This window comes from Mirounga leonina, unplaced genomic scaffold (genome assembly GCF_011800145.1).
Source record: "Mirounga leonina isolate KUSES-001 unplaced genomic scaffold, KU_Mleo_1.0 Mir_366, whole genome shotgun sequence".
Classification (NCBI taxonomy): domain Eukaryota; kingdom Metazoa; phylum Chordata; class Mammalia; order Carnivora; family Phocidae; genus Mirounga; species Mirounga leonina.
In genome coordinates, this window is record NW_023270709.1 from 25390975 (window position 1) to 25417814 (window position 26840).

Below are 26840 nucleotides of genomic sequence, written 5' to 3' on the forward strand. Positions count from 1 at the left end.
GGGGACCAGCCAATAAACAGCATTCACCTCCTGTCGCCCGAGCTGGGGCTGAAAGCATCAGGGGCCCCCAAAAAGAAGGGCTGTCAGCAAATCGTTCCAAGGGAAACAGTGTCATCTGATCTGAGAAGTGTGGTTGAAAAAAGAGGTTTCCCCCAAACCGCCATATACTTGGGCTTGGTTTGGGTTGATCATGAAACTCAAGAGGAACCCCCAACATTCTAAGTATACAATTATTGTGGTGTGCTCGGCCTTCTGTCCTATGAAGCGATGATATCTCCATCACTGTAATAGCTGTTTATCCACTCCTAACGTCGTGAAATTCCCAGAAGGACATCAAAGCTTGGCCATTGTTCTACAACACTTCATCATGGTAATTATTCAGTAAAGTGAAAGCTCCCTGTGTTTAAACACATTCTGACCCATTTTAAGGAGACAGTTTCATCTTTACAGTAACTTGACCACTATATTAATGTTTTTGTTGATGATAAACTAATTGGAATATAAGGTGCTAACAGGTGCCACCAAAACCATCTGTTGAAATGACTGAACTTCATACTGGGGACAGCTTTCGGGAGTAGGAGAAACACACCTACCAGCCGAGTCTCGCGTAGGGAACAGACAGGAAGTAAGATGCCAGGGGGCTGGAGACATGTTTCCATGACTGCTGGGAGCTGCCTGTGAACATTGTCCGTATGTTCCTTTCCAAAGTCTGGTACAGAAAAGTAAGGGAGTCCTGAAAACACAAAATCATTACAGATAAGGACATGTGGCATAATCAATGAAAACTATTATTTCTCATCAAAAGTATTAGACTTATTAAAGGAAACCCATTTTGACAGTGCTAAAAAAATAAAGCATCAATTCCTATCAGTAAGATCCCTTGGGATGAGCAATTAGGGAGGGAAATCACGACCCCTGTATGCAGGGAGGGAGGGCAGGTGCGGCCCTAGCGTTCAGGTCCGAATGGCAACAAAGAGTTAGCTGGGCCTTCACCTGAACCAAAGTCAGGAGAGTCCCTACGAACCCATAGAACATAACAAAATCAATTTAACGGATTAAAACGGCTTAAACATGGGGCGCCTGGGTGGCTCAGTTGGTTGAGCGACTGCCTTCGGCTCGGGTCATGATCCTAGAGTCCCTGGATCGAGTCCCGCATCGGGCTCCCGGCCTCCCTGCTCGGCAGGGAGTCTGCTTCTCCCTCTGACCCTCCCCCCTCTCATGTGCTCTCTCTCTGTCAGTCTCTCTCTCTCTCAAATAAATAAAATCTTTAAAAAAATAAAAAATAAAAAAATAAAACGGCTTAAACGTTCAATCTAGAACTAGGACTGTGTGTGTGTGTGTGTGTGTGTTTTCCCCCACTCAGACTGCACCACCACCAGGATGCTGAAAATACCCTCCAAACCACAGCCAAATGGAGGGGCTGCTGTGTTTGCTTAGGCACCAGAGGTCATCTGCCAAGCGCCGGAAGCAAGCCAAGCACGGGGACATCAAGCCCCTCAGCATGGGATCTGAGGTGTTCTGAACGTGGTTGTGCACAGACTTGAGTGGCCCCGAATAATCCCGCCCCGTGCAGGACCCATCCACAGCCAGGGCATACAACTCTGAATCCACCAAGGGCGAAGGAGACCCCACCAGGGCTCTGAGGCCTGGCCTGGACGGGAGCACAGTGGGCAGAGCCGGCCGGGGCGGGGGGGTGCCCTGCAGGACGGGGCTGTGCCTCCTGGTTCCGCACGCTAGCGTTCCCCCGTTGGCTGCCCCCAGACGCTCACCCTCATGCCCCCTGCGCCTTGCCCGCTCTTCCAGGAAGCACTTACTCAGCTTCTGTGTGCCAGGCACCAGGACGGGCCTTGGCAACAGAAAGTCCCTCTCCCACGGGACCACCCTTCCACAGAGGAGACCAATCTGAGTAACTACAGGACAACACGGTAAGTGCTGTGGTGGGGGGCCCAGGTCACGGTGGGCTACAGAATTCACGGAGCCCAGTGCAAAATGGAGATGCAGAGGCCCTGGTTCAAAAAAGTTTTAAGAATTTTAAAGATTTTATTTATTTGAGAGAGTGAGTGTGAGCGGGGCGGGGAAGGGAGGGAGGGAGAAAGGGTCTGAAGCAGACTGCGCTGAGCGTGGTGCTCCACGTGGGGCTTGATCCCACGACTGTGAGACCACGACCTGAGCCCAAACCAAGAGTCAAGACGCCCAACTGACTTGAGCCACTCAGGTGACCCTAAGTTATTAGGAGTTTTAAGACAGCAAGAGCACTAACCCAAGTGTAGGGCCCTTCTCAGGGTGACTACAGGCCCCCCCGTGTGATAGCACACCCAGAAGCAGGCCTGCCCGGGCCGGGCCCAACTCCCAGGGGCACCAGCTAGATGGTGTCCTCTGAACCCTCCAGACGTTAAGAGCCCTTCACAATCCAATGCCTGCTTCCCTTCCCAAACCCCTCCTAGTGCCTTGTATCCCTGTCTTGTTTTCCAAGCAAACGAGTCTACTCATATTTCCAAATATCCCCAAACTTTCCCAAGAGATACATGCTCACTGATGAAATACTATCTACTATTCAAGGCCTAATGCAAATGCCGCCTCTGCCGTGAAGCTGTCTCTGATTGATAGCGAAGATGCAAGCTTATCTTATAGGCAAAGTATTCCCCACCCACATGTTATTTCCATTCTATTTGCATATGATTATTTGTGTATTTATCACCCCAATTAGACAAATTTTCTAAAGGTCAGAGTCCATTTCCCTTTCATCTTAAACCCCCAGTTGAACATCTGACACTTAAAAGGTGATCTCACGGACGGATTTCATATGCATCATCCCCCTGCATGGGGCTCTGCACGGTGAGCCTGCCATTTTGCTGACACGGTTTGCCTAAGGGCAAAGCAGGCCTGGCCCAGGTGCCCAGGGCCACCTCGGGCTCCACTGGACTGGCCCACGGCCACAGAGATCCACACCCACATCTCAGAACATCTCTGGAAAAAAACAGATTTGGAGGCCAAGGATATTTGTGGCCTGGCTCATGCGCAGGTGACTCTCAGTGAATGACTGAAGGGCCAGTGAGTCTCTAAGGACAAGATCATGGGGGCAGCATGTCCCTCCTTCCCCCACGGGAAGCAGAAAACTCTTACCGAGGTCCAGGAATCCACGCTGAAGAGCACACCTCTTTTAGTATAGCTTATATTTTTCGTAACATCTTTGGTTAGGGATGCCGTCAGATTCCTATGGAAATCATTTTTCTGCACTCTGGAGCTGTTGAAAAGGGAAAACAAAATGGGTCAGACTGAGGGAGCAACAGGCCCCTGAATGAAGGAATTGAAGAATACGTCAAGTCGATCGCTGGTGAGAACGTAACATTCAAGTATCTGGAAGTTGAAGAAACACCTTTCATGTGACATCCCACGGAATTTTAATGAACATGTTTCCAAGGTGTAAAAGCCTGTCCTTTCAAAAATGCTTCCCAGAGCCTCAAAGTCCTATAGCATGGAAGTTGTGAATTTCTTCTAGATTACTTAAAAAAAAAAAGGAGTTTCAGTATTCCACACAAATAGTCAAGAAATAATGTAGCTATTTGGGAAGCCGGCATGCGGGCGTACGGATTTATCTTTGAAGACCTGCTAGAATGAATCCAACGATAAAAGCACGTTTTCAAATTCATGCATTCTAACGAGACTACAAATCAGGTGCCTAGAGGAGACGGACAGGCTTCCCAAGTGACTGAAGTGAAGCCCACACAATGGGAGTGAGCAAAGGGGCGCGTGTGAAACAGCCCAGCGTGGGGACCCTGACAGTCTAGAGACTGCAAGCCCGACCTAAAGGCACTCAAGTCAGTCACCAAAAAGGAAGGGAGGAGGGAGAGAGGGAGCAAAGAAAAGAAAGGAAGGAAAGGAAAGAAAGAAAAGACTGGCCTAATTTAATAAATCCAACCATGAGGGCTTAACTGAACCTGCCTGTCTTCTGTTCTTCTGAAGCTCGCTGCTCTCTGATCTATGTCCTGTTTGAGCATCTAACCCTCGCTCACTCTGAAGTGTCTCGGTTGAAACACTTCTTCACCGAGAGCTCCCCTGGGACGGGGTTGGGATGCTCTGTGGTACATCCTCTTCCCTCCTACACTTGAGAGCATGTATGAGTTCTGGCCAGCGCCCATGCACCTGCCAGGACGCACGCCCTAATACAGCAGGAACGCCTTCTGCCCTGCTCACGAGGCCTCAGCGCCTAAACCAGCTCCTGGCAGCAGACAGGAGGAAATATTGCCTTATTGATATTTGTAGTATTAATACAGTTTTAAGCACATGCAGTTGGCACACGACCCCAGCAGGAGTACCACCCTCTGGCCCCCTTCCTCAGAAACTACCTGGAAGTCTCCTCACCCTGTCTCATCAATGACGACTTTCTCAGGGTGAAATATGGATAAAGGTTATGCATCATAACAGAGTAATATTACTGTTTACCTGCCATTTTTATTGTTTAGTGAGCAACTTCCTGATGTGCTGTTTACCTCCATTCCTGCATGCTATCCAGACCATGATTTTGGGAATATGAACTTTACTTTTCTTTTTTAAGGATTTTATTTATTCCCTGAGCAGGGAGCCTGATGTGGGGCTCAACCCCAGGACCCTAAGATCATGACCTGAGCCGAGGGCAGACGCTTCACTGACTGAGCCACCCAGGGGCCCCTACACATGTTTTTTCTATTTTGCCAAAGGAGGAAGCTGTACCTCAAAAAAAATTAGCGACTTGTTTAAAATCACATGGCTGTAAACGGCAGACCTGGAATTTGAACCTCTGTGTGTCTACAAATCCTGTGCCTTCAATGTCTGTTGAGCATCCTTCCGGGGAAGATGTTCTTTTTATTTTTTTTTAAGGTTTTATTTATGAGAGAGAGGAGGGAGGAGCAGAGGGAGAGAGAGCAGCAGACTCTGCACTGAGCGCAGAGCCCAACACAGGGCTCGATCGCAGGACCCTGAGATCACGACCTGAGCCGAAACCAAGAGTCAGTTGCTTAACCAACTGAGCAACCCAGGTACCCCAAGATGTTCTGTTTCTAGGAACAGTTTTGGAATCCACTTACCCCTGGGTGCTGGCTCGTTGGCCGCCGCATGCAATGAACAGAGGGTTCTCAGGCAGGTTGCAGTCACTGGAAAGAGATGAATCAGGCATTTTTCTACCTCCTTCGCAAGCGTGAGTTTTACTGAGAATCGGTGGTGCACTTCAAGCTGCCTCCAGCAGCCTAATGCGGGGGGGGCTCATTGCCGAGCCAGACATGATGGGCGAAGAACCTCGGTCCTATCTGATGAGGGCGGACGAGCTGACTGCTGGTAGCAGGACGGTAACACAGGCAGCCCCACGCTCCAGTCAGCCCCGACTCACAGCCATCCTCCCATCCTCTTCCTCACCCACCCCCACCCCCACCCCCACCCCCCGACTCCACCTGCTGAGCGGTCCCCACACTAACATGAACCATCTGGGAGTTCAAGATGGAAAGAAACAGTTTCCCAACTGTGCCCCTCTCTGCCCGATCATGCCCATTTTTTTTTTTAAAGATTTTTATTTATTTATTAGAGAGCACAAACGGGAAGGAGGGCAGAGGGAGAGGGAGAAGCAGACTCCCTCCTGAGCAAGGAGCCCGATGTGGGACTTGATCCCGGGACTCCAGGATCATGACCTGAGCCGAGGGCAGTCGCTTAACCAACTGAGCCACCCAGGTGCCCCTATGAATAATCTTTGAATTAAGTAGCACTCTGGCTGGGAATGTACCATTCTTTCACTGTTTCTTTAGGAAGATACGCTACTAGAGTTTTATCCGTTAGCTAAGAAATGCTTATAATATGAAAACAAGTACATTGTTTCTTTCACTCATGAATTTGTCTTCTCTTTGGAGTCCCAAAGTTCTCATAAAGTTCCACAAGTTCTGATGAATCTTCCTTTGTGTGTGTGTGTTGTGTGTGAAGATGCAGTCAATTCATGGAATTTGCCTTGACAAATTAGAACAGAGATCAAGAGACAATCTGTTTCTTCACAAACAGCTCTCCTAATTAAAGAATAAAGTCTAGCTGTCTGTAGCTATTTGGACAACCTAACCAAAACAAACACCAAAGCTGCTCTCCACTTGAGGATCATGACACATGGACTTCATAAAAACAAATAAATGCAGGTCATTCACACTCATATGACCAATATAAATTTAACTTCCTTCCAATAATAATTATAATACTAGTAGCCAACATGTATTAAGTGCTCCCTAATGCTAAACCATTTGCATGAGTGACCTCACGTCGTCCTCCCAACAACCCATGGCAAAAATAGAATTATTACTGTCCCCATTTCACAGATGAGAAAGATTAGGGAGGTTTAGCTACTTGCTTGGGGTAACTCAGCAATGAGAGGCAGGTCTTGCCAATTTCAAAGCCCATCCGCTATCTTTGTGTGCACCTAAAAACCCACAGCCACAGAAGGAGAGCCTGGGGATTCCACAGGAGGCTTATTTCACTATTAAAAAATAGTATTTATATTGGATTGTTTACTGTTTACCAACTGTTTAAAACAGGTTTTAATATTTACAGCCTAGTATCGACTTTATCATGCAAGGGAATTTGGTTTCAAAGCATAATATATAATTACGGTTACCATTCTTTGACTACTAGCAAAGGTTTTTAAGGGCACAGAAGAGTATCATCCAGTATGTAACATCCCGAAGCTACACAGATTTAGGTCCCTCCAATTTAGCCCAGCCCTATGCTCCTCCACCTGGAAGAGCCGCCTGGGGCAGACCCAGCCCTCGAACCCCGTCTCCCACTGCACGGCTGCTGCTTGAGCTCCGCGCCCTGCCAGCACGGGGTGGTGCCTCCACTGCTCCCTCTCCAGACCCCCACCCACCCCACCCAGGTCGGCAGCCGCAGACGGCCGCAGACTCCGTGGCCTGCTTGCAAACTGGCTCGGAGGGGAGCCCTGGCCGGCTCACGCAGCCGGCAGACTCTGCGAGCCTATGGGCCACTGCGGCTGGGATTTGGGCGGCCCATCTACCCTGCTCTACACACCCTGGGCTGAGTCTCTGGCTAACACTCCTCCTGGACATGCATGGCAGGAGTGGGGCAGGAGCGGAGAAGGAGCTGGGCCCCAGATGCTGTTCCATACAGGCTGAGTGTCAGACTCCACCAGAAGGCTGTGATTTACAAATGCATCCATTTCTGATTTTACTTTGGAGTGGGGGTGGGGGGTGTTCAGTGAAGCGCTCTTTGAAACCCTTTATCCCTGAGATGACAGCAGGTGGAAAGGAGGCTCGCTGAACCGTGGCCGCTGGAGCCTGGGCACAGCCCGGGTCCTCCCGGAAGAGCAGACACAGCCCAGAGGTGGAGGGGGGCCCTCCCACCGAGCACGGTTCTTCAGGATCTCTGTCCCTGAAACAGGGAACAGCGGCACGTGTAATCAGACGGGAGCGCGTCTGAGTTTTGAGACCGGAGTTTCCATTCTTTTCCTCCTTGGTTAGGAGAGGCTGGCACTTCGTGAGACCTTTTCATCTGATCAAGTGAAAACCTGGGAGCGGCACCAGGAGAGGGAGGGACAGGGCAGGAGTGACTGGTAGAGGAAGTGGGGCAGGGTCTCACCTGGTCCCGTTCTCTAACATGAAGCTCGTCAGACGGTAAATATTAGTGGACCAAAAAGCCATGTCATCCAGTCCCCCCAGGAAATATTCTTGGAATTGTTCCACCAAAAATGGAGACTTTCTGGAGTAAGTGGAATAAAGCTATGGCACAGAAAAAGAAAACTCAGTAAGTTGTTTTTCCTGGTAACTTTATAATCCTTTAAATGAAGATTTTGAAGAATGAAGCCTTTACCTTGGAAATAGCTAACATCTCACCATACCTGCAACGTGAACAAAAATTTTGCCTGTTGAGTTGTGTTTGTACAAAGAAGTGAAGCAAATAAAAACCAAGCTCCATCTACATGTATCTACCATGATGCAACTGCCTTTGAAAAAAGCAAAAATCCAGAAATCCAAAACCCAACTCAGAGACTTAAAATGTCAGCAAGTGCACTAAGAAGTTACACACTCAAATCAACCACAAAGTTTCCTCTGGGTCACACCTACATTTCCAAGAACTGAAGGTATGAACAGTCAATAATTGCATTTTTGGTGATGACTTCTCGGCCATAGAGTTTCTTATAAATCTCCAGCAGATCTTCAATGGGCACATACCTGAGAAAAGCAATGGAATAAAATAAGATTCTGAAATTGAAGCTAATATCAGCAGCAAAAGCAGGGACCATTTACTCCATGATTATTACGTGCCAGGCATTATGCAAAGTGCTTTCCATGAACTATTTATTTATTTAACCTACCTAAAAGCCTAGGTGGTTGGTACTACTACATTCCCACCGGACCTAAGAGGACACTAAAGCACAGAAAACAGAATTAATTTCCCCAAAGATGCAGAGCAAACAACTGATGGCTTAATCCGGTATTTATGAAGGTACATTCAAAGACAGGAAACTAACTCTTAAGGTACAAAAAGGATGTTTAGTCTTGTGAATTCACAGTTCAAGGAGCAATATATTTTAATTCTTTGGAGCACTGAATTTTTCTCCAAAGTTATTATTAATTTTTGAGAGAGAGAGAGAGCAGGGAGGGGAGGGGGAGAGGGAGAAAAAGAATCTCAAGCTGGCTACATGCCCAGAGTGGAACCCAACGCAGGGCTCGATCTCACGACCCTGAGATCAGGACCTGAGCTGAAATCAAGAGTCAGATGCTTAACCGACTGAGCCACCCAAGTGCCCCCAAAGTTATTATTTTTTTTTTAAGATTTTATTTATTTATTTGATAGCGAGAGGGAACACAAGCAGGGGGAGTGGGAGAGGGAGAAGCAGGCTTCCCGCCGAGCAGGGAGCCCAATGCGGGGCTCGATCCCAGGACCCCGGGATCACGACCTGAGCCGAAGGCAGACGCTTAACGACTGAGCCACCCAGACACCCCCCAAAGTTATTATTTTTAAAACACCAAAAATAGCTCCTCTACTTAGAGTAAACAGTATAAGATGGTAAAAAGAATTCTAAATCAGGCTTTTGGTTGACAGCTCCTCATTGTTTCAGTTGGAAGAAGAGTAGCACACATGAGATTAATGCTAAATCATCTTCTGTCTTCATTTCTGAAGCCTTAGACTATACTGGACAGAAACCACAACCAAGCAAAACCCGATTTTAGTGTATTTATAAGAAAGAATCTATGGATATATCCACTTTTTAATTTACAAGAGCACCAGAGTTGTCCTCCCAACAGAAATAGCTTCAGGCTAGACACAATAAAAAAAATATTTTTTTAGATGAATCACCACGCTAGCAAGAAGGTTTTCTTTTCCAAAAGCCCAAAACAAATTGAAACTGGAAACTTGAAGAGGTAAGCAAATGTGGAAGCCAAGCTTTGCCCCAAGCCCTTGGAGATTTTCCGATGGCTGCCTTGTATGCCGAAGATGTGGGCTGAAGCGTAGGAACCAGCCAAAGCAGCCCATCTCAGAAGAGACTCTGCACTGAAAGCTACACCCTCGGCAGGAGTATCAGCTAGAGACAAACCCAACCTATTAAAAAGGACAGCAAAGAAACTGGTCTTTATCTTGACAATGCACAGAGAAGGGGAGAAACAGATCTCCCCCTAAAACTCGTTAACTACTACCAGTCCCACAAATGTTCTGTCCTGCATTCATGCCATCGCTGTAATCAGGAAAATCTCAAGGGCTGAATGTAACTCAATGTGGTCCTAGGTTAACATGCCTCGAGGCAGCCTGCAGAAGTCCAGACAAACCCTCCCTGGAGAAATGCAACTCTACGGCCATGAGTAATTCAAGCACCATGGGACATAACCAAGAGAACCAGCGTAACTATAGTTAGAGCTGCTAAAATCGACTTGAGGGCAATAAGCATTCATTAGAGATGAGGAGAGTCACTATATCATGATGAGAAGGTTCAACTCACCAGAAACACATGAGATTTTTACACTTGAATGTACCTAACAACGTATCTTCAAAACATATATATACACACACACATACACACACATACACATATACACACATATATATACACACACATATACACATATACACGCATATACACATACATATACACATATACACACACATATTTCTATATCTATATCTATATCTATATCTATATATCAAGTTGACAGAACCTCAAGGAGAAATGGGAAAAAAAAAATCCACTATCGCTGGGGGAAGTTTTTTAACAAATTTTTCTCTCAGTAATTATTAGATCAACCTAATATAAAATAAAAAGGCTATTTATAATTTTAATAGTAAATTTAATGAGCTTACACTAGTAAGCATATATGTAACATTAGGTCAAAAATTGGAGAACATTCTCTTCAAGCACAGATGGGATATTTACAAGAGTTGATTAATGCTAGACCTTAAATTGAGACTCAGTGGGAGACTCCTGACAAAGATGAAAGATGACAAAGCAGGAGGACCCTAGATCGATCCCATCTCACTGAGCCAACGCTCACATCAGTGCAACAACCTAGAAAACAACCCAAAGACTGGCAGAAGAGTGGCGCCTGGCTGGCTCAGTCAGAAGATCGAGTAACTCTTGATCTCAGGTTTGTGGGTTCCAGCCCCATATTGAGGATAGACATTACTAAAATGAAAATAATTAAAAAAAAAAAAGACTGGCAGAAGAGACTCCACAACTAAATGTAGAGAAGAGACCAGCTCAAGGAGAGTAGAAAAGGCAGAGACATGGTGGGGCTGCTAAACCCCATGGGTCAGGGAGGGGTGAGAAGCAGATTATCACACTGGGGAGCCTGCAAGGGGGAGCTACATCCCCACAGCATTTAGCTTTGAAAATGAGAGGGGCCAAATGTTCTGAGTTCTAGCCAGTGGGACTTAAAGGCTAGAATTTAAAAAAATCAGTGGGCTTGGCTCTGGAAGAGCCCAGAGAGTAACAGGAAGCTCCGTCTCTGCCCTTAAAGAAATAGCACGACAGGGCACCTGGGTGGGTCAGTGGGTTAAGCATCTGCCTTCAGCGCAGGTCATGATCCCAGGGTCCCAGGACCAAGCCCCTCATCAGGCTCCCTGCTCAGTGGGAAGCCTGCTTCTCCTTCTGCCTCTGCTGCTCCGCCGGCTTGTGTGCATGCTCTCTAACAAATAAAATCTTGGGAAAAAAAAAAACAGGACAAAAATCACAGAAAGAGACCTAAGCAAAGTAAGTAATATGACTGATAGGGAATTTTTTTTTTTTAAAGATTTTATTTATTCATTTGAGAGAGAGCACAAGAGAGGGGCCGAGGAAGAGGGAGAAGCAGAGTCCGATCCCAGGACCTCTGGATCATGACCAGAGCTGGATCATGACCAGAGCTGAAGGCAGATGCTCAACCGAGCCACCCAGGTGCCCCGTGATAGGGAATTTAAAGTAATGATCATAAAGATATTCCCTGGACTTAAGAAAAGACTGGAGGCCATCAGTGAGATCCTTAACACAGAGATTAAAAAAAAAAAATCAAATGAAGAACACAATAATTGAAATAAGAAATACACTTGATAGAATAAATAGGCTAGAGGAAGCAGAAGAACAAATGATCTGGAAGACAGAGTAATGGAAGCAATCAAGCTGAGCAGGTGAGAGAAAAAATTATGCAAAACAAGAATGGACTTAGGGAACTCAGTGGCTCCATCAAACATCATGGCATTCTCATTATAGGGATCCCAGTAGGAGAGAGAGAAGGGGGATTGGCAGAAAATTTATTTGAAGAAATAATAGCTGAAAACTTCCCTAATGTGAGGAAGGAAACAGATACTGAAATGCAGGAGGCACAGAGATAACTCCCCCAAAACTCAAGAAGGTCCACACCAAGACACATAATAATTAAAATGGCAAAAAGTCATGATAAAGAAACAATTTTAAAAGCAGCAAAAAACAGTTACATACCATACCCTGTAAGGCTATCAACTAATTTTTCTACAGAATCTGAAAGCAAGAAGGGAGTAGCATGATATATTCAAAGTGCTGAATGGGAAAAATCTGCAGTGAAGAATGCTCTATCCAGCCTTTAGAAGGAGAGATAAACAGTTTCCAGACAAAAACTAAAGGAATTCATGACCACTAAACCAGCCTTACAAGAAATGTTAAAGGGGACTCTGTGAGTGGAAAGGAGAGACCGTTAAGTGAAGAGTATGAAAAGTAGAAAACACAGAAACAGTAAAAAAAGTACATCTGTAAAAATAAGTCAAGGGATTCACCAAAATAAGAGGATGTAAATTATGCCACCAGATCCCTAAAATGTGTGTGTCGGGGGTGGGGAGTAAAGAATGGGTTCAAGTTAAACAACCATCAGCTTAAAACAGACTATGTGCAGAAGATGTTATATACAAACCTGTGTATGTAATGGTAACCACAAGTCAAAAACCACTAATAGATATTAAAAAAACAAAGAGAAAGGAATCTAAGTCTATCACTACAAAAAGCCAACTAATCATGAGAGAAAAGAGCAGGAGAAGGATCAGAAAAAAAAAAAAAAAACTAAAGAAAGCACCACAAAATAAGTAACAAAATGGACTAAAAAACATACCTATTAATAATTACCATGAATGTAAATGGACTAAATGCTGCAATCAAAAGACATAGGGTGATAGAATGGATTAAAAAAAAAAAAACACAAGACTCATCTATATCTTGCTTACAAGAGACTCATCTCAGACTGAAAGACACCTGCAGACTGAGAGTGAGAGGATGGAGAGGCACTTATCATGCACATGAACATCAAAAGAAAGCTAGGGTAGCAATACTTATTTTGGACAAAACAGACTTTAAAACAAACACTATAAAAAAATAAATAAAACACTGTAACAAGAGACAAAGGCACAATGTAATAAAAAAGGTGACAATCCAACAAGATGATACAACAATTGTAAATATTTATGCACCCAATATGGGAGCTCCCAAACATATAAAATAGTTAATAGCAAGTGTAAAGGAAGTAACTGATAGTAATACAATAACAGTAAGGGACTTTAACACCCCACTTAGATCAATGGACAGATCATCCAAACAGAAAATCAAGAAAACAATGGCTTTGAATGACACATTGGATTCAATGGATCTAACAGATATATTCAGAACATTCTATCCTAAAACGGAAGAATACACATTCTTTTCCAGTGCACACGGAACATTCTCCAGAACAAATCATTTATCAGGCCACAAAACAAGCCTCCACAAATTCAAAAAAACCAAAGTCATACCATGCATTTTTTCTGACCACAATGCTATGAAACTAGAAATTATAAAAACTGGAAGGAACATGGGTGGGGGGATGGGTTAGCCTGGTGATGGGTATTAAATAGGGCATGTATTGCATGGAGCACTGGGTGTTATACACAAACAATGAATCATTAATGATGTAATGTATGGTGATTAACATAACAATAAAAAATTTTTAAAAACTGGAAGGAACACAAATACATAGAGGTAAAATAACATGCTACTAAACAATGAATGGGTCAACTAGGAAATCAGAAAAAGAAATTACAGATTACACTGAAATAAATGAAAACACAACAGTCTAAAATCTTTGGGATACAGCCACAGGGGTTCTAAGAGGGAAGTTTATAGCAATACAGGCCCACCTCCAGAAGCAAGAAAAATCTCAAATAAACAACCTAACCTTATGCCTAAAGGAGCTAGAAAAAGAACAAAACCCAAAACCAGTGGAAGGAAGGAAATAATAAAGAGTAGAGCAGAAGTAAATGATGTAGAAACTAAAAACTAATAGAACAGATCAATGAAGCCATGAGCTAGTTCTTTGCGAAGATTAAAACTTTAGCCAGACGAGAGAGAGAGAGAGAGAGATTTTAAATAAACAAAAACCCCCCAAAGAGGGGAAATAACAAATGACACCACAGAAATACAAAAAAACTCTAACAGAATATTATGAAAACCTATACACCAGCAAGTTGGACTACCCAGAAGAAATGGATAAATTCCTAGGAAAATATAAACTACCAAAACTGAAACAAGAAGAAATAGAAAATTTGAACAGACTGATTACCAGCAATGAGACTGAATCAGTAATCAAAATCTCAAAATCTCCCAACAAAACTCCAGGACCAATGGCTTCACAGGCAAATTCTACCAAACATTTAAAGAGTTAATACCTATTCTTCTCAAACTATCCCAAAAAATAGAAGAGGAAGGAAAACTTCCAGATTTGTTCTATGAGGCCAGCATTACCCTGATAACCCAAACCAGATAGACACCATAAAAAAGGAGAACTATAGGCTGGTAGGTGTCATGAACATGGATGTAAAATTCCTCAACAAATGCTAGCAAACCAAATCCAATAACACATTTTTAAAAAACCATTCACAATGATCAAGTAGGATTTATTCCTGGGTTGAAAGGGTGGTTCAATATTCACAAATCAATCAATACTAATTACATCAATAAGAGGAAGAATAAAAACCACATGATCATTTCAATAGATGGAGGAAAAGCATCTGACGAAGTACAACATCCTGTCATGATTTAAAAAAAAAAAACAACAAAAAAACAAAACCTCCACAAAGTAGGTGTAGAGGGAGCATGCCTCAACATAATAAGGGCCATATATAAAAACCCACAGGGAACATCATACTCGATGGTGAGAAACTGAGAGCCTTTCCTCTAAGGTCAGGAATAAGACGACTGTGTCCACTCTCACCACTGTTACTTAACATAGTACTGGAAGTCTTAGCTACAGCAATCAGACAACAAAAAAGAAAAGGCATCCAAATTGGTAAGGAAAAAGTAACGCTTATTACTATTTGCAGATGACATGATACTTTATATAGAAAACCTAGAGACTCCACAAAAAACTCCTAGAGTTGATAAATGAATTCAGTAAGATCACAGGATACGAATGTCAATGTATCGAATTCTGTTGTATTTCCATATACTAATAGTGAAGTAGCAGAAAGAGAAATTAAGAAAACAATCCCATTTACAACTGCACCAAAAACAAAATATCTAGGAATTAACCTAACCAAAGAGGTGTAAAACCTGTACTCTGAAAACTATAAAACACTGATGAAAGAAATTGAGGATGATACAAAGAAATGGAAGGACATTCCAGGCTCATGGATTGGAAGACTATTGTTGACATGTGGATACGACTCAAGGCAATCTACACACTTAATGCAATCCTAATCATGATGCTTGGGTGGTTCAGTTGGTTAAGTGACCAACTCTTGATCTCAGCTCAGGTCTTGATCTGAGGGTAATGAGTTCAAATCCCTTGTTGGGCTCCATGCTGGGCAGGGAGCCTACTTTTAAAAAAATGCAATCCCTATCAAAATACCAACAGCATCTTTCACAGAGCTAGAACAAACAATCCTAGAATTTGTATGGAACCACTAAAGACCCCACATAGCCAAAACAATCTTGAAAAAGAAAAGCAAACCTGGAGGTATCACAATTCCAGACTTCAAGTTGTATTTCAAAGCTGCAGTAATCAAAATAGTATGATAATGGTGCAAAAATAGACATGTTAATCAGTGGAACAGAATAGAAAACCCAGCAATGAACCCATAATTATAGTTCAATTAATCTCTGACAAAGCAGGAAAGGATAGCCAATGGGAAAAAAGACAATCTCTTCAATAAATGGTGCTGGGAAAACTGGACAGCTACAGGCAAAAGAATGAAAGTGGACCACTTTCTTACATCATACACAAAAATAAACTCAAAATGGGTTAAAGACCTAAATGTGAAACCTGACTATAAAAATCCTAGAAGGGAGCACAGGCAGTAATTTCTCTGACATTAGCCATAGCAACATTTCTCTAGGTATGCTTCTTGAGGCAAGGGACATGAAAGCAAAGATGAACTATTGGGACTTCATCAAAATAAAAAGCTCTGCACAATGAAGGAAACAATCAGAAAAGCTAAAAAGTATCCTATGGAATGGGAGAAGATATTTTCAAATGACATATATGATAAAAAGGGTTAGTATCCAAAATATATAAAGAATATTAAGTCAATACCAAAAAACCCCCCAAATAATCCAATTAAAAACGGGCAGAGAACATGGACATTTCTCCAGAGAAGACATGCAGATGGCCAACAGACACATGAAAAGATGTTCAACATCATTCATCAGGGAAATGCAAATCAAAACTACAATGAGCTATCACCTCAAATCTCTTAGAATGAATTAAACAACAACAACAATAACAACAAAACAAGCAGCAAGTACTGGAGAAGATGTGGAGAAAAAGGAACCCTCGTGTACTGTTGGTGGGAATGCAAACTGGTGCAGCCACTGTGGAAAACAGGATGGAGGTGTATAGAACTGCCTTATGACCCAGCAATTGCACTACTGGGTATTTACCCCCAAAATACAAAAACACTAATTCAAAGGGATACATGCACACCATGTTTATAGCAGCATTATTTACAAGAGCCAAGTTATGGAAGCAGCCCAGCGACTGACGAATGGATAAAGAAGAAGTGGTGTATACCTACAATGGAGTATTACTTAGCCATAAAAAATGAAATCTTGCCATTTGTAACAACATGGATGGAGTTAGTATAATGGTAAGTGAAATAGAGAAAGACAAAAACCATATGATCTCACTCATATGTGGAATTTAAGAAACAAAACAAATGAGCAAAGGGGGGGAAAAAGAGAGAGGCAAACCAAGAAATAGATTCATCACTATAGAGGACAAACTGATGGTTCCCAGAAGGGAGATGGGTGGGTGAATGGGTGAAACAGGTGGAGAGGATTGAGAACACACTTATGATGAGCACTGAGTAATGTATAGAATTGTTGAATCACTGTATTGTACACCTGAAATTATCTAACACTGCATGTTAACTACACTGGAATTAAATTTAAAAACTTAAAAGACTCCATAAATTTCACAGGAACCTGAAGAAAATAAATATATGAGTAAAAAGTAATAGAAGAGAAAATGAACATATAATAGAGAGGATCAATAAACCCAAATGTTCATTCTTTAAGATAATGAAACTGAAATGAGATTAGTTGTTGAAAAATGTTAAGGAAAGTCAGGATAAAGAATATTACAGATAACAAGGGAACACAAGTACAAATAAAAGAAATAAACAGTAAAGTATTAAGAACAACCTCATGCCACAATGTTTATACATTTAGATGAAATGGAAAAACCCTAGAAAAATAAAACACCTTAAGAAGAAATTGAAAGGGCGCCTGGGTGGCTCAGTCGTTAAGCGTCTGCCTTCGGCTCAGGTCATGATCCTGGGGTCCTGGGATCGAGTCCCACATCGGGCTCCCTGCTCAGCAGGAAGCCTGCCTCTCCCTCTCCCACTCCCTCTGCTTGTGTTCTTGCTCTAGCTATCTCTCTCTCTGTCAAATAAATAAATAAAATTAAAAAAAAAAAAAAAGAAGAAATTGAAAAACTGTAGTCCTATAACCATGACTGAAGTTTTTAAGAAGTCCCTATAGAGAGAACACCAGGCCTAGGAAGCTTTACAGATTCTACCGAACATTCAAGCAATCAAAGTTTTGATCTTTACATAGACTTCCAGAGAATAGAAAAGGAAGGAACACTTTCTACCTGATGCCATGAAGCTGGCATAACCTTGATACCAGTAAACCAAACAAGGAGAGAAGAAAGGAAAATTACAGTACAAGCTCACCCATAAATAAAAATACAAAAATCCCAGGCTGCAATAAATGCAACAAATATTAAAAAGAAAATATACTATTGCAAAAGTTGGTTTTGTCCCAGGAATTCAACTTGCTTAAATATTAGCAAATAGGGCGCCTGGGTGGTTCAGTCGGTTAAGCAACTGCCTTCGGCTCAGGTCATGATCCTGGAGTCCCGGGATCGAGTCCTGCGTCGGGCTCCCTGCTCGGCAGGGGGTCTGCTTCTCCCTCTGACCCTCCTCCCTCTCGTGCTGTCTCTTGTTCTCTCGCGCAAATAAATAAATAAAATCTTTAAAATATATATATATTAGCAAATAGATTAGTACAATCACTATATTAAGTTAAAAAAGAACTATTTCAATAGATGCAGAGTTAAGAGTTCAATACGTATGAAGTTAATTTATAATAAAAACTACTGGCAAACTGAAATAGAGGGACACTGCCTTAAGTTGATAAAGGATAACAAAAACCTAGGGCAAACATTCTATTTGATGAAATTTTGAATGCATTCTCTTTAAGATCACAAACAAGGTAAGTATGCTTAGTATCGCCAGTTCTATTGTACTGAAAATATTAGCCAGTGTGGTACAGCAGAAAAAAGAAAGTTACAAAGATTGGAAAAGGAAAAGCAAGATGGTCACAATTTGCAGATGATGCATTGTAGAGTCTACAGTAAATTCAAAAAATCTCTGGATATGTTAGAATGAATAAGGGAGCTTAGAAACATTGCTAGAGGGGCGCCTGGGTGGCTCAGTCATTAAGCGTCTGCCTTCGGCTCAGGTCATGATCCCAGGGTCCTGGGATCGAGCCCCACATCGGGCTCCTTGCTCAGCAGGGAGTCTGCTTCTCCCTCTCCCTCTGCCTGCCGTTCTGCCTACCTGTGCTCTCTCGCTCTGTGTCAAATAAATAAATAAAATCTTTAAAAAAAAAGAAGAAGAAATGTTGCTAGGTACAAAAATCAAAATTAGAAAGTGACTTGCATTCTATACAGCAACAATCAATTAGAAAATAAAACTGGTACCAAAAGTTACCATTCATGGTAGCAAATAAAAAGTCTGCAACAAAATTGAATAAAACCTCTAAGACCTTGATGGGAAAAACTTATACAACTTTGAAGTCATTAAAGTAGGCTTAAATAAAATACATAGCATATTTATGGATGAGAAGACTCAATATTTCGAATAATAAACTTCTAAAAATTCCAACAAGATTTTTCTTGGAACATGGCAACTTGCTCCTCTCACTTTATTTGAAAGAGCCAAGGCAAAAGAATTGGCAAGGTATGTCTAAAGAAAAAGGACAGGCTGGTGCTCGCTTCGGCAGCACATATACTAAGAAAAAGGACAGGCTGAGAGACTAAGCCCTACTAGCTGTCAAGATGTATTATAAAGTCACTGTAATTTTAAAAAATCAGTATTGCTCATGGACAGGTCAGTAGAACAGAATAGAAAGCCCACAAATGGATCCAAATACATATGAAATTTTATGACAGAGAGGGCATTACAGGCCAGTGAAAAAAGGGGAGACTATCGATAAGTGTCCTGATTTGGGGACTATCTAGATCTACAGAAAGAAATAAAATCAGATTCTCTCTCAGAATATACAAAAAATTAACTCCAGGGAAATGAAAGACAAAGTTTAAAAAAATAAGGCTAAGTAGGAGAATGACCTCATGCCTTCAAGGTAGGGAAGGATTTCTTAAATAAGACATCAAAAGTACAAATTACAATGGACAAGATAGATATATTCAACTACATTAAAATTAAGTTCTGTTTATTAAGATACATCATAAGTAAAAAGACATGCCACAGACTGCAAAAAAATATAATAAACTAAGCAAAGATTAGAAGCCCTAATATACAAGAACACTCACAACTAAGTAAAAAGGCCAAACAAACCAACAGAAAAGGCTAAAAACTAAACAAGATTTTCACTTAATATCAAACACAGATGATCAATAAAATATGAAAGAATACTCAACCTCATTAATCAATGGGGAATGCAAATTAAAACTTAATGAGATACCATTACCCACCAAACAGGCTATTTTTAAGTTGGACAATACCAAGTCTTGGCAAATGCAGAAGTAAAACTACCATATAAACCTGAGGAGAGTATCAGTTGGGAAGACCATTCTCAAAGCCCGGGCTTGCTGATGTTAAATATGCATACACCCTATGACCCACCCCCCAATTCCATGTCTAGTGGTGATTACAAGAGAGATTTCCCTCTGGTGCACAAACGTATGCACAAAAATGTTCACAGCAACACTACATGTAAAGCAAAACCATTCCACACTACTTACATACCCGTCCCCATTGGAATGGAGTACTTCATTTGGTCTATCCATATAATGGAGGACCACATAGCGAGGAAAATGAGCTATAGCCAAACACATCAATGTGACTGTCTCTCAGACAGAAATGTAAGCAAAATTTGAATACACGCTACTCAATTCTATGTATCTAAAGATTAAAACCATGTACTATTTTGTATATGGACACATCCATCCATACTATTCAACTATAAAGAAAAGCAACAAAATGATGAACAGGAACCCCACAGGAGGGCTTACCCTGGTGGGAGAGAAGGCAAGGGGCTTATAAGACACCAGTAAGGCTTGCTTTTGACCAAGTGGTAGCTACACAGCTGTACATGATCTTATTTTTTACAAGTATGCATTTTTAGATGGCATCAGTCAAGTTCAAAGCATTTCCTTAAACTACTCTCATCTGCAGTTTTACTTTTCAAAATTTACAAATGCAAGACTCCTAATTACGTTGTAGGCTACATTTTCTAAGGGGATAAAAAGGGTCAAGCTTCTAAACGCCATTTAGAGAACACATATGTTAAGTGTAATTGTTCTTACCAGTGTCGTGCGAGGTAATTAAAATTGAACTCAAACTGGCTCAACACATCACCTCCTAAGATAGGAGAAAAATATTTACATTTGGTCAGTTAGTGACAAAACATGGCATGTTTCTTTCCACACAGATTTGCACAATCCAGGTCATTAGCTCATCACCTTGTCCACACTTTTCTGATCATTGTTTTAGGTACAAGCAGATCTTTAAGAAAACATGATCATTTCTATCTTAGCCAGTAAAACATATGAATTAAGAAAGAAACACCATATAACCGAAAGTTTTTCTCTTTAAGGAAGGATGAACCATAAAGATTCTTTTATAATAGATTTTTTTTTAAAGATTTTATTTATTTATTCATGACAGACAGAGAGAGAGAGAGAGGCAGAGGGAGAAGCAGGCTCCCAAGGAGCAGGGAGCCCGATGCGGGACTCGATCCCAGGACCCTGGGATCACGACCTGAGCCGAAGGCAGATGCTTAACCAACTGAGCCACCCAGGCGCCCAAGGATGGGCCATAAAGATTCTTTTAAAACACCATTCACCATCTACTTTGGCTACTTCAAGGTAATTTACTATAGGAAAAAGATGGAGGGTACCATTTTAAAGCTAAAGTATTAGGTGACCTTAGGTAATGAATTTTAAGCTGATATAAAGGTAAAGCTTTTCTAAATTATGACACAAGTCAATGATGAAATGTGATTTTTTAAATAAAGAAATACACACATACAACTTTTCAGAAATACATCTCTCTGTCAAATGAGATATACCCATACTATAAATGAAGTATTAAAATAGAAAGCTAGTGGGGCGCCTGGGTGGCTGAGTCCTTAAGCATCTGCCTTCGGCTCAGGTCATGATCCCAGGGTCCTGGGATCGAGCCCCACATCGGGCTCCCTGCTCCGCGGGGAGCCTGCTTCTCCCTCTCCCACTCCCCCTGCTTGTGTTCCTGCTCTCGCTATGTCTCTCTCTGTCAAATAAATAAATAAAATCTTTTAAAAAATAAATAAATAAATAAATAAATAAAATAAAATAGAAAGCTAGTTAGTATACGGACTGGCAAGATGTGATAAAAACACGTATTTTACTTTAAATATTTTACACATTTTGCTGTGCATCGGCACTCCTGTTACCTAGATAACTGCCTGGTTACCAGCCATTTCACAAAGTGACTGAACACCTATTTCATAGAATATGAAAATGACATTTTTACTCAGGAGAACCACACAGCCAGTCCTAATTCATCATGAAATGATCTCAGTTACGGAGAAAGAAGGTTATTCAACATGGGGGGGAAAATACAGATTTAAGGTGCAGTAGTGACTCCGTAACAAATGGGATAGAACCATCGCAAAAGAAACTTTGGCAAATGTAGATAAACAGTACCGAAATCACCCGCCGAATGCGCCTTGGAATAGGAGTAATGAAAATCAACCTGAGGAAGAAAGAGAATCATCTGATGTGTGTTTTTTATATAAATCACAAATTGTAGCCCAAACCCCTACCCCACAGCCCCACCAGGAGTGAGGAATGAATGCCTAACCCGGTGAATGCTAAGGGTCTGTCCTAGACTGACTCGATTTTCCAAAAATTTATTGTTAAAAACTGTAGTGGCAGCCGAGCTGTGTATTAACGGCTGGTAACAAAACCACTGCGAACGTCTGCACCTCGGAGGATGAATACACAGTCCCTACTGAGTCCAAGCAGAATGGGACTAAGAGCGACTGGTGACCGGGGGGGACTTGCAGAAACAAGAGCGCCATTTTCAGTTCGGGGCGATGGCATTTACATACAGAAAACGGAAAAACGGGTGCAGGGGAGTGGGAGGTTACGGAGTGGTGAGTCACAGGAATGAAGGCCAGGAGACAGTGAAGGGTAGTGTGGCGGGGTCGTGCGGGGACGGGGGGGCAAGCGCAGCATCTGGTATGGCCGCTGCTTGCCATGTCGTGCACCTGAAGCTCACGGAACACTGCGCCAACTACACGCAAGAAGGAAGTTTTTCTGAATGTTAAAAGAACATTTAAAAAGCACACACACACGTGGAATCATTCCTTCCAAATAGGACTAAGTGGCAGCTCTTCATATCCTTACTAATACAACTTGAATAAAACATGGGATTTCCCAAATATTGTTTGCGATGACACAGAACATCCCATTTATCGCGATTTCGGTGCACGTTAGTGGTTCTGCCCGTGTGATGGAGTTTACGGAGCAGAAAGAGGAAGAGGAAGAGATGGACATGAAGACTGCTTTGGGCAAGAAGTCTTGCCTCCACATGACCTCTAAAGAGCCTCAAGTTTTCCTTTCCTCTGAAAGGGCCAGTTTTCCATCTTGGGCAGGACAGTGTGACTCCCGTACAGTCATCCACCTGCAGACATGTACTCACGGCTCCCATGGTCCTAAGGAATCCTTGCTCGATACCCAAGCTGTGCCAGCTAATGTCGGCCACCATGTGAGACGTAATGCCGAACAAGAAGGCTACCAATTTCTCCGTGTCCTGCCAAATAAGCAATTAGAGGGATGGGCACTTGGGTTATTTTGTAAAGATCCTATTACAGTGTTTAATAAATAGGATTTCCACCCCCAAGACTTAACAATAATAAAATCAGAGGCGGGTACATTGTAGCTTCTAGTGACAAAAACCACAAAGGACTTTTTGAAAGTTTTGCAATGCCTTAGAAGGGCTTTCAGGTGATTTACTCTTGGAGCAAAATGGTGACCTACTGCATTTTTCTAAGTAGTTTATTCAGGTATTAACTAAGCACATCCTGTGTCTGGCACTGAAGGTATAAGAGTGAGCAGCCCTCCCGGAGCCTGGGGTGGAAATCCTATTTATTTCCACCCAGGATGGGGTGCAGTGCAAATGCAGACGGAGGATGGGGGTGTCTGGAGCTGAATTTCCTCTTGGCACTAGAGGGCCGTGCCTACCTTCTCCCAGGGAAGAGGGTAGTTCTCTCGGATATAGTGGATGCTTGCATTCAGAAAGGGGGTCCAGTGCGTGCTCTCAGACACGTCATGGAATTGCCCTGGTGAGACAAGAGCAGGTCTCAGGAGTCTTTCTGAAAAAGCTGGAGATTCCCAGTGACATCTGCCACCACGCTACCTCCCGCAACCCTCCTCCTCCTTCCCTCCGAGCCTCTCGGGTTCTTCTGTTGATGTTCAGAGGAAGCCTCTAGGACAGAAGAGCCAGCTGGGAGAGAGAGAAAGCCAGACCGGCTCACAGCATCTGCAATCACCTGGGCTGCTATGAAGGTTGAAGTGTTTTCTATTTCTGTGCTAAAGGGAAGGAGAAAAGGGGTGTGTGGGGGGTGCCGGAGTCAGCAGCAGGGCGGTGCAGGTGGGGTGCAGGGGGGATGGGAGGGGGGCGTCACGTCATGAGGGGCAACTGAAACCGAAACTCCAGAGTTTAGATCCCTCTGTTCAAATGGTTTTGCTGTCGCTGAAGTAAAAACATTCTAACCAGTCTTAAATCATTGGCTTTTCTGGAAATGATTTTCAAAGACATTACAACTATGAAATTTGATTTGCTCTGTTTTCCTAAAAGATACAACTTAAAATTCTATTTTACAGAATTCCATAAAAATCCAAAATTAAGTATAGCAGCAGCTCTTTGGACAAAAACTCGCCTTAACCAAATTGCCAGATCAAGCAAAGCTTTTTGTTCCCCTCTCTAATCCAACTGAACAGAAGAGAAAGCCCACCCAGAGCCTGCGGGGTGGTGGCAGCCAGGTCACTGTCCCCACGCACCTGTCCCCACAGCTGAGCTGTCGCTTACTGAGGGTCAGCAGGGCTGCTTCTAATCCTGGGTGGGCCAGCTGTCATCGTTATTGTTACAGATTTGATTCAGTATTAGGTAAACTGATGAACAGAATATAAAAACAGCTGCCTCTTCGGCAATGGAGTGAGAACATTTGCTCTTCCAAGATGCAATAAAAGTGAGCCCTCAAATCAAAGACGACAGGTGCTGTGCAAGTAGGTATGTGTGGGATCAAGGGAAAATTTGGAAAAATCCATGAAAATCTAAGAGGAGTCTGCGTCAAATTCCTCATAGTCAGCGTAGATTTCATAATGCTAATTGAGCTCACTGGTACATCAGTCTGCACTGGTCCTGAGCTTTACGTCAGGGAGGAGGGCATCTACTGGTGGAGGAAAAACAGAGAACGTGGAACACAGAGCCTTCAGCACTGTGAGTTTGGTTGGTCTCTTAAGATGTCATGTATTAAGCAAGTTTTCTCAAATTTAATTGTCAAAAAAAAGTCCTTTTTTGGGCGCCTGGGTGGCTCAGTTGGTTAAGCGACTGCCTTCGGCTCAGGTCATGATCCTGGAGTCCCTGGATCGAGTCCCGCATCGGGCTCTGCTCGGCGGGGAGCCTGCTTCTCCCTTGACCCTCCCCCCTCTCATGCTCTCTCTCTCTCTCATTCTCTCTCAAATAAATAAATAAAATAAAATAAAATTTAAAAAGTCCTTTTTTAACTTCTTATGTAAGATATCAAGGAACAATTATCAAGAGACATCACAGCCTCCTGAATACAATTTGGGAAACGCTAAATTAGAAATAGGTCTAGAGAGAAAAAAACTAACAAGCAGGCAAAATAAAAGGATTAAGAAAACATAGTTAATAGCCTAAGAAGGAAACAGAAGAAAAAAAAAAAAACCCACCCAACCTTACAAATATGACAAATACAAAAGCGTACTTGGTATCATAACTACAGGAGTGGGTAACCCTAAACATTTCATTGAGCCTAAAGCCATTGCTATATTAAAACAAATATTGGTGGGACACCTGGGTGGCTCAGTCGGTTAAGCGTCTGCCTTCAGCTCAGGTCATGATTCCAGGGTCCTGAGATCGAGCCCCACATTGGGCTCCCTGCTCAGCGAGGAGTCTGCTTCTCCCTCTGCTCTTCTCCCCTCCCCAATCCCCCTCGTGTTCTCTCTCTCTCAAATGAATAAAATCTTAAAAATACACTGGGATTTTGACCCTGAGACTCCAAATACGGTTTACGTGACGTAAATGTACTGGGTATCTTTCATCTGTCCCTCCAGACCTGCTGTCCATCCTTCTCTGCCCTGCACGGTGCCCCTGAAGGGCTCTTTGCCCGTCAGCTTTGGTTGGGTTGGGTTTGGCCAGTGGGGAGAGTGGAGAGGAGACCAGAAAAAAGGAAGAGAGGTGGGGGAGAAATGTTCATTCTCCCAGATCCCCGACTTTGGGGTCTTGGGGGCTGGCTGTGTCCCTGACTGAAGGTCTGGCCCCTTCAGGGAGCCTCCCCATTCAGTTCCAGCAGCTGCTCCCTCCCTGCACTGTTCCTGCAGACTTACATCTGGCCTGTAGCTCTGTAAATGGTACCATTATAAAACACCCCTCTGACTACTCTGTTGGAGTGCAACTTCCATGCCCGCTGGGGCCCCAATACACCCCAAAAGCCCAGGTCACTGATAACACTGCCTTAGATCTGTACAACACTTGACAAAAGAATATGCATTAACGCCAAAAAAATCCAGTAAAGGGGCAAAGCAGGCTTATTATCATTACGTCACAGGCGTGGAAATAAGACTTAGCCTGGCAAGACTTTGAGGGTCACATGCTAACAGACAGCACAGCTGGAACAAGAACCCAGACCCTTCAGTCTCTTTCAAAATCTTTTCTCTTCACCAGAAAGCAGGAAAGCAAGTAAGGAAGCGTAGGATCGTGAAATCTTTCAGAATTTCTACGCTTAAGTAGGTAAGGTTTGGTTAAATGAAAAATGCAGTCATGTGAACGAAGTCACTGACCAACGACAGTGGAAAATACTCCATGTTAAGATTTCTTCTGTCCTAGCTGCTCCTGTTAACCAAGTGAGGGCAACATGGGGCTCTGCAAGACTTGATCTTACCTCTCTCGCAGATGCTGGGGTAGAAGGCATCAGGAAACACGGCTCCAGCCTGATACGCATCCTGGTGCTCAAGCAACAGCTGGGGAAGAGGAAAGAGAGATTAGGGGCAGAGGCAGCAGCCTGGGACAAGCCCGCCCTACAGCACGAGGCAGGATGGAAGGAAGGCGGAAGGAAGGCGTAAAGTACATACTAAAATCTCGGGCATAATCCAAGACGACGCTCTACAACAGAGAACCTCAGGTTCTCCTAGCAAACACAGGCTGATCAAGTAGCAAATCACTCATTTAATTTCACCTCCTTTGGTTTCTCTGTCCACCAAAAGAGCAGGATGTCCCCCCAAGGCTAGTTCACCGAAGGGTCCGTGGTAAGATTTTCAATGATCCGGTGAAAAATCAGTGCAATGAGAGAAATACAAACATATATACATATAACATACACA

General features: G+C 43.0%; 1 protein-coding gene across 1 annotated transcript in view; it reads right to left on the bottom strand.

Moving 5' to 3' along the window:
- GPLD1 (glycosylphosphatidylinositol specific phospholipase D1) overlaps positions 1–26840 on the bottom strand; it is a 54695-nt gene that overhangs the window by 13038 nt on the left and 14817 nt on the right. Inside the window, exons 3-13 of the mRNA XM_035030443.1 lie at positions 26402–26480; positions 23460–23557; positions 22918–23028; positions 21918–21966; positions 20538–20592; positions 8082–8189; positions 7828–7855; positions 7597–7736; positions 5064–5129; positions 3124–3244; positions 594–733 (exon numbers count right to left, since the gene is read on the bottom strand). Coding sequence (XP_034886334.1) covers positions 594–733; positions 3124–3244; positions 5064–5129; positions 7597–7736; positions 7828–7855; positions 8082–8189; positions 20538–20592; positions 21918–21966; positions 22918–23028; positions 23460–23557; positions 26402–26480 — 995 coding nt within the window. The remainder of the gene's footprint in view (positions 1–593; positions 734–3123; positions 3245–5063; positions 5130–7596; positions 7737–7827; positions 7856–8081; positions 8190–20537; positions 20593–21917; positions 21967–22917; positions 23029–23459; positions 23558–26401; positions 26481–26840) is intronic.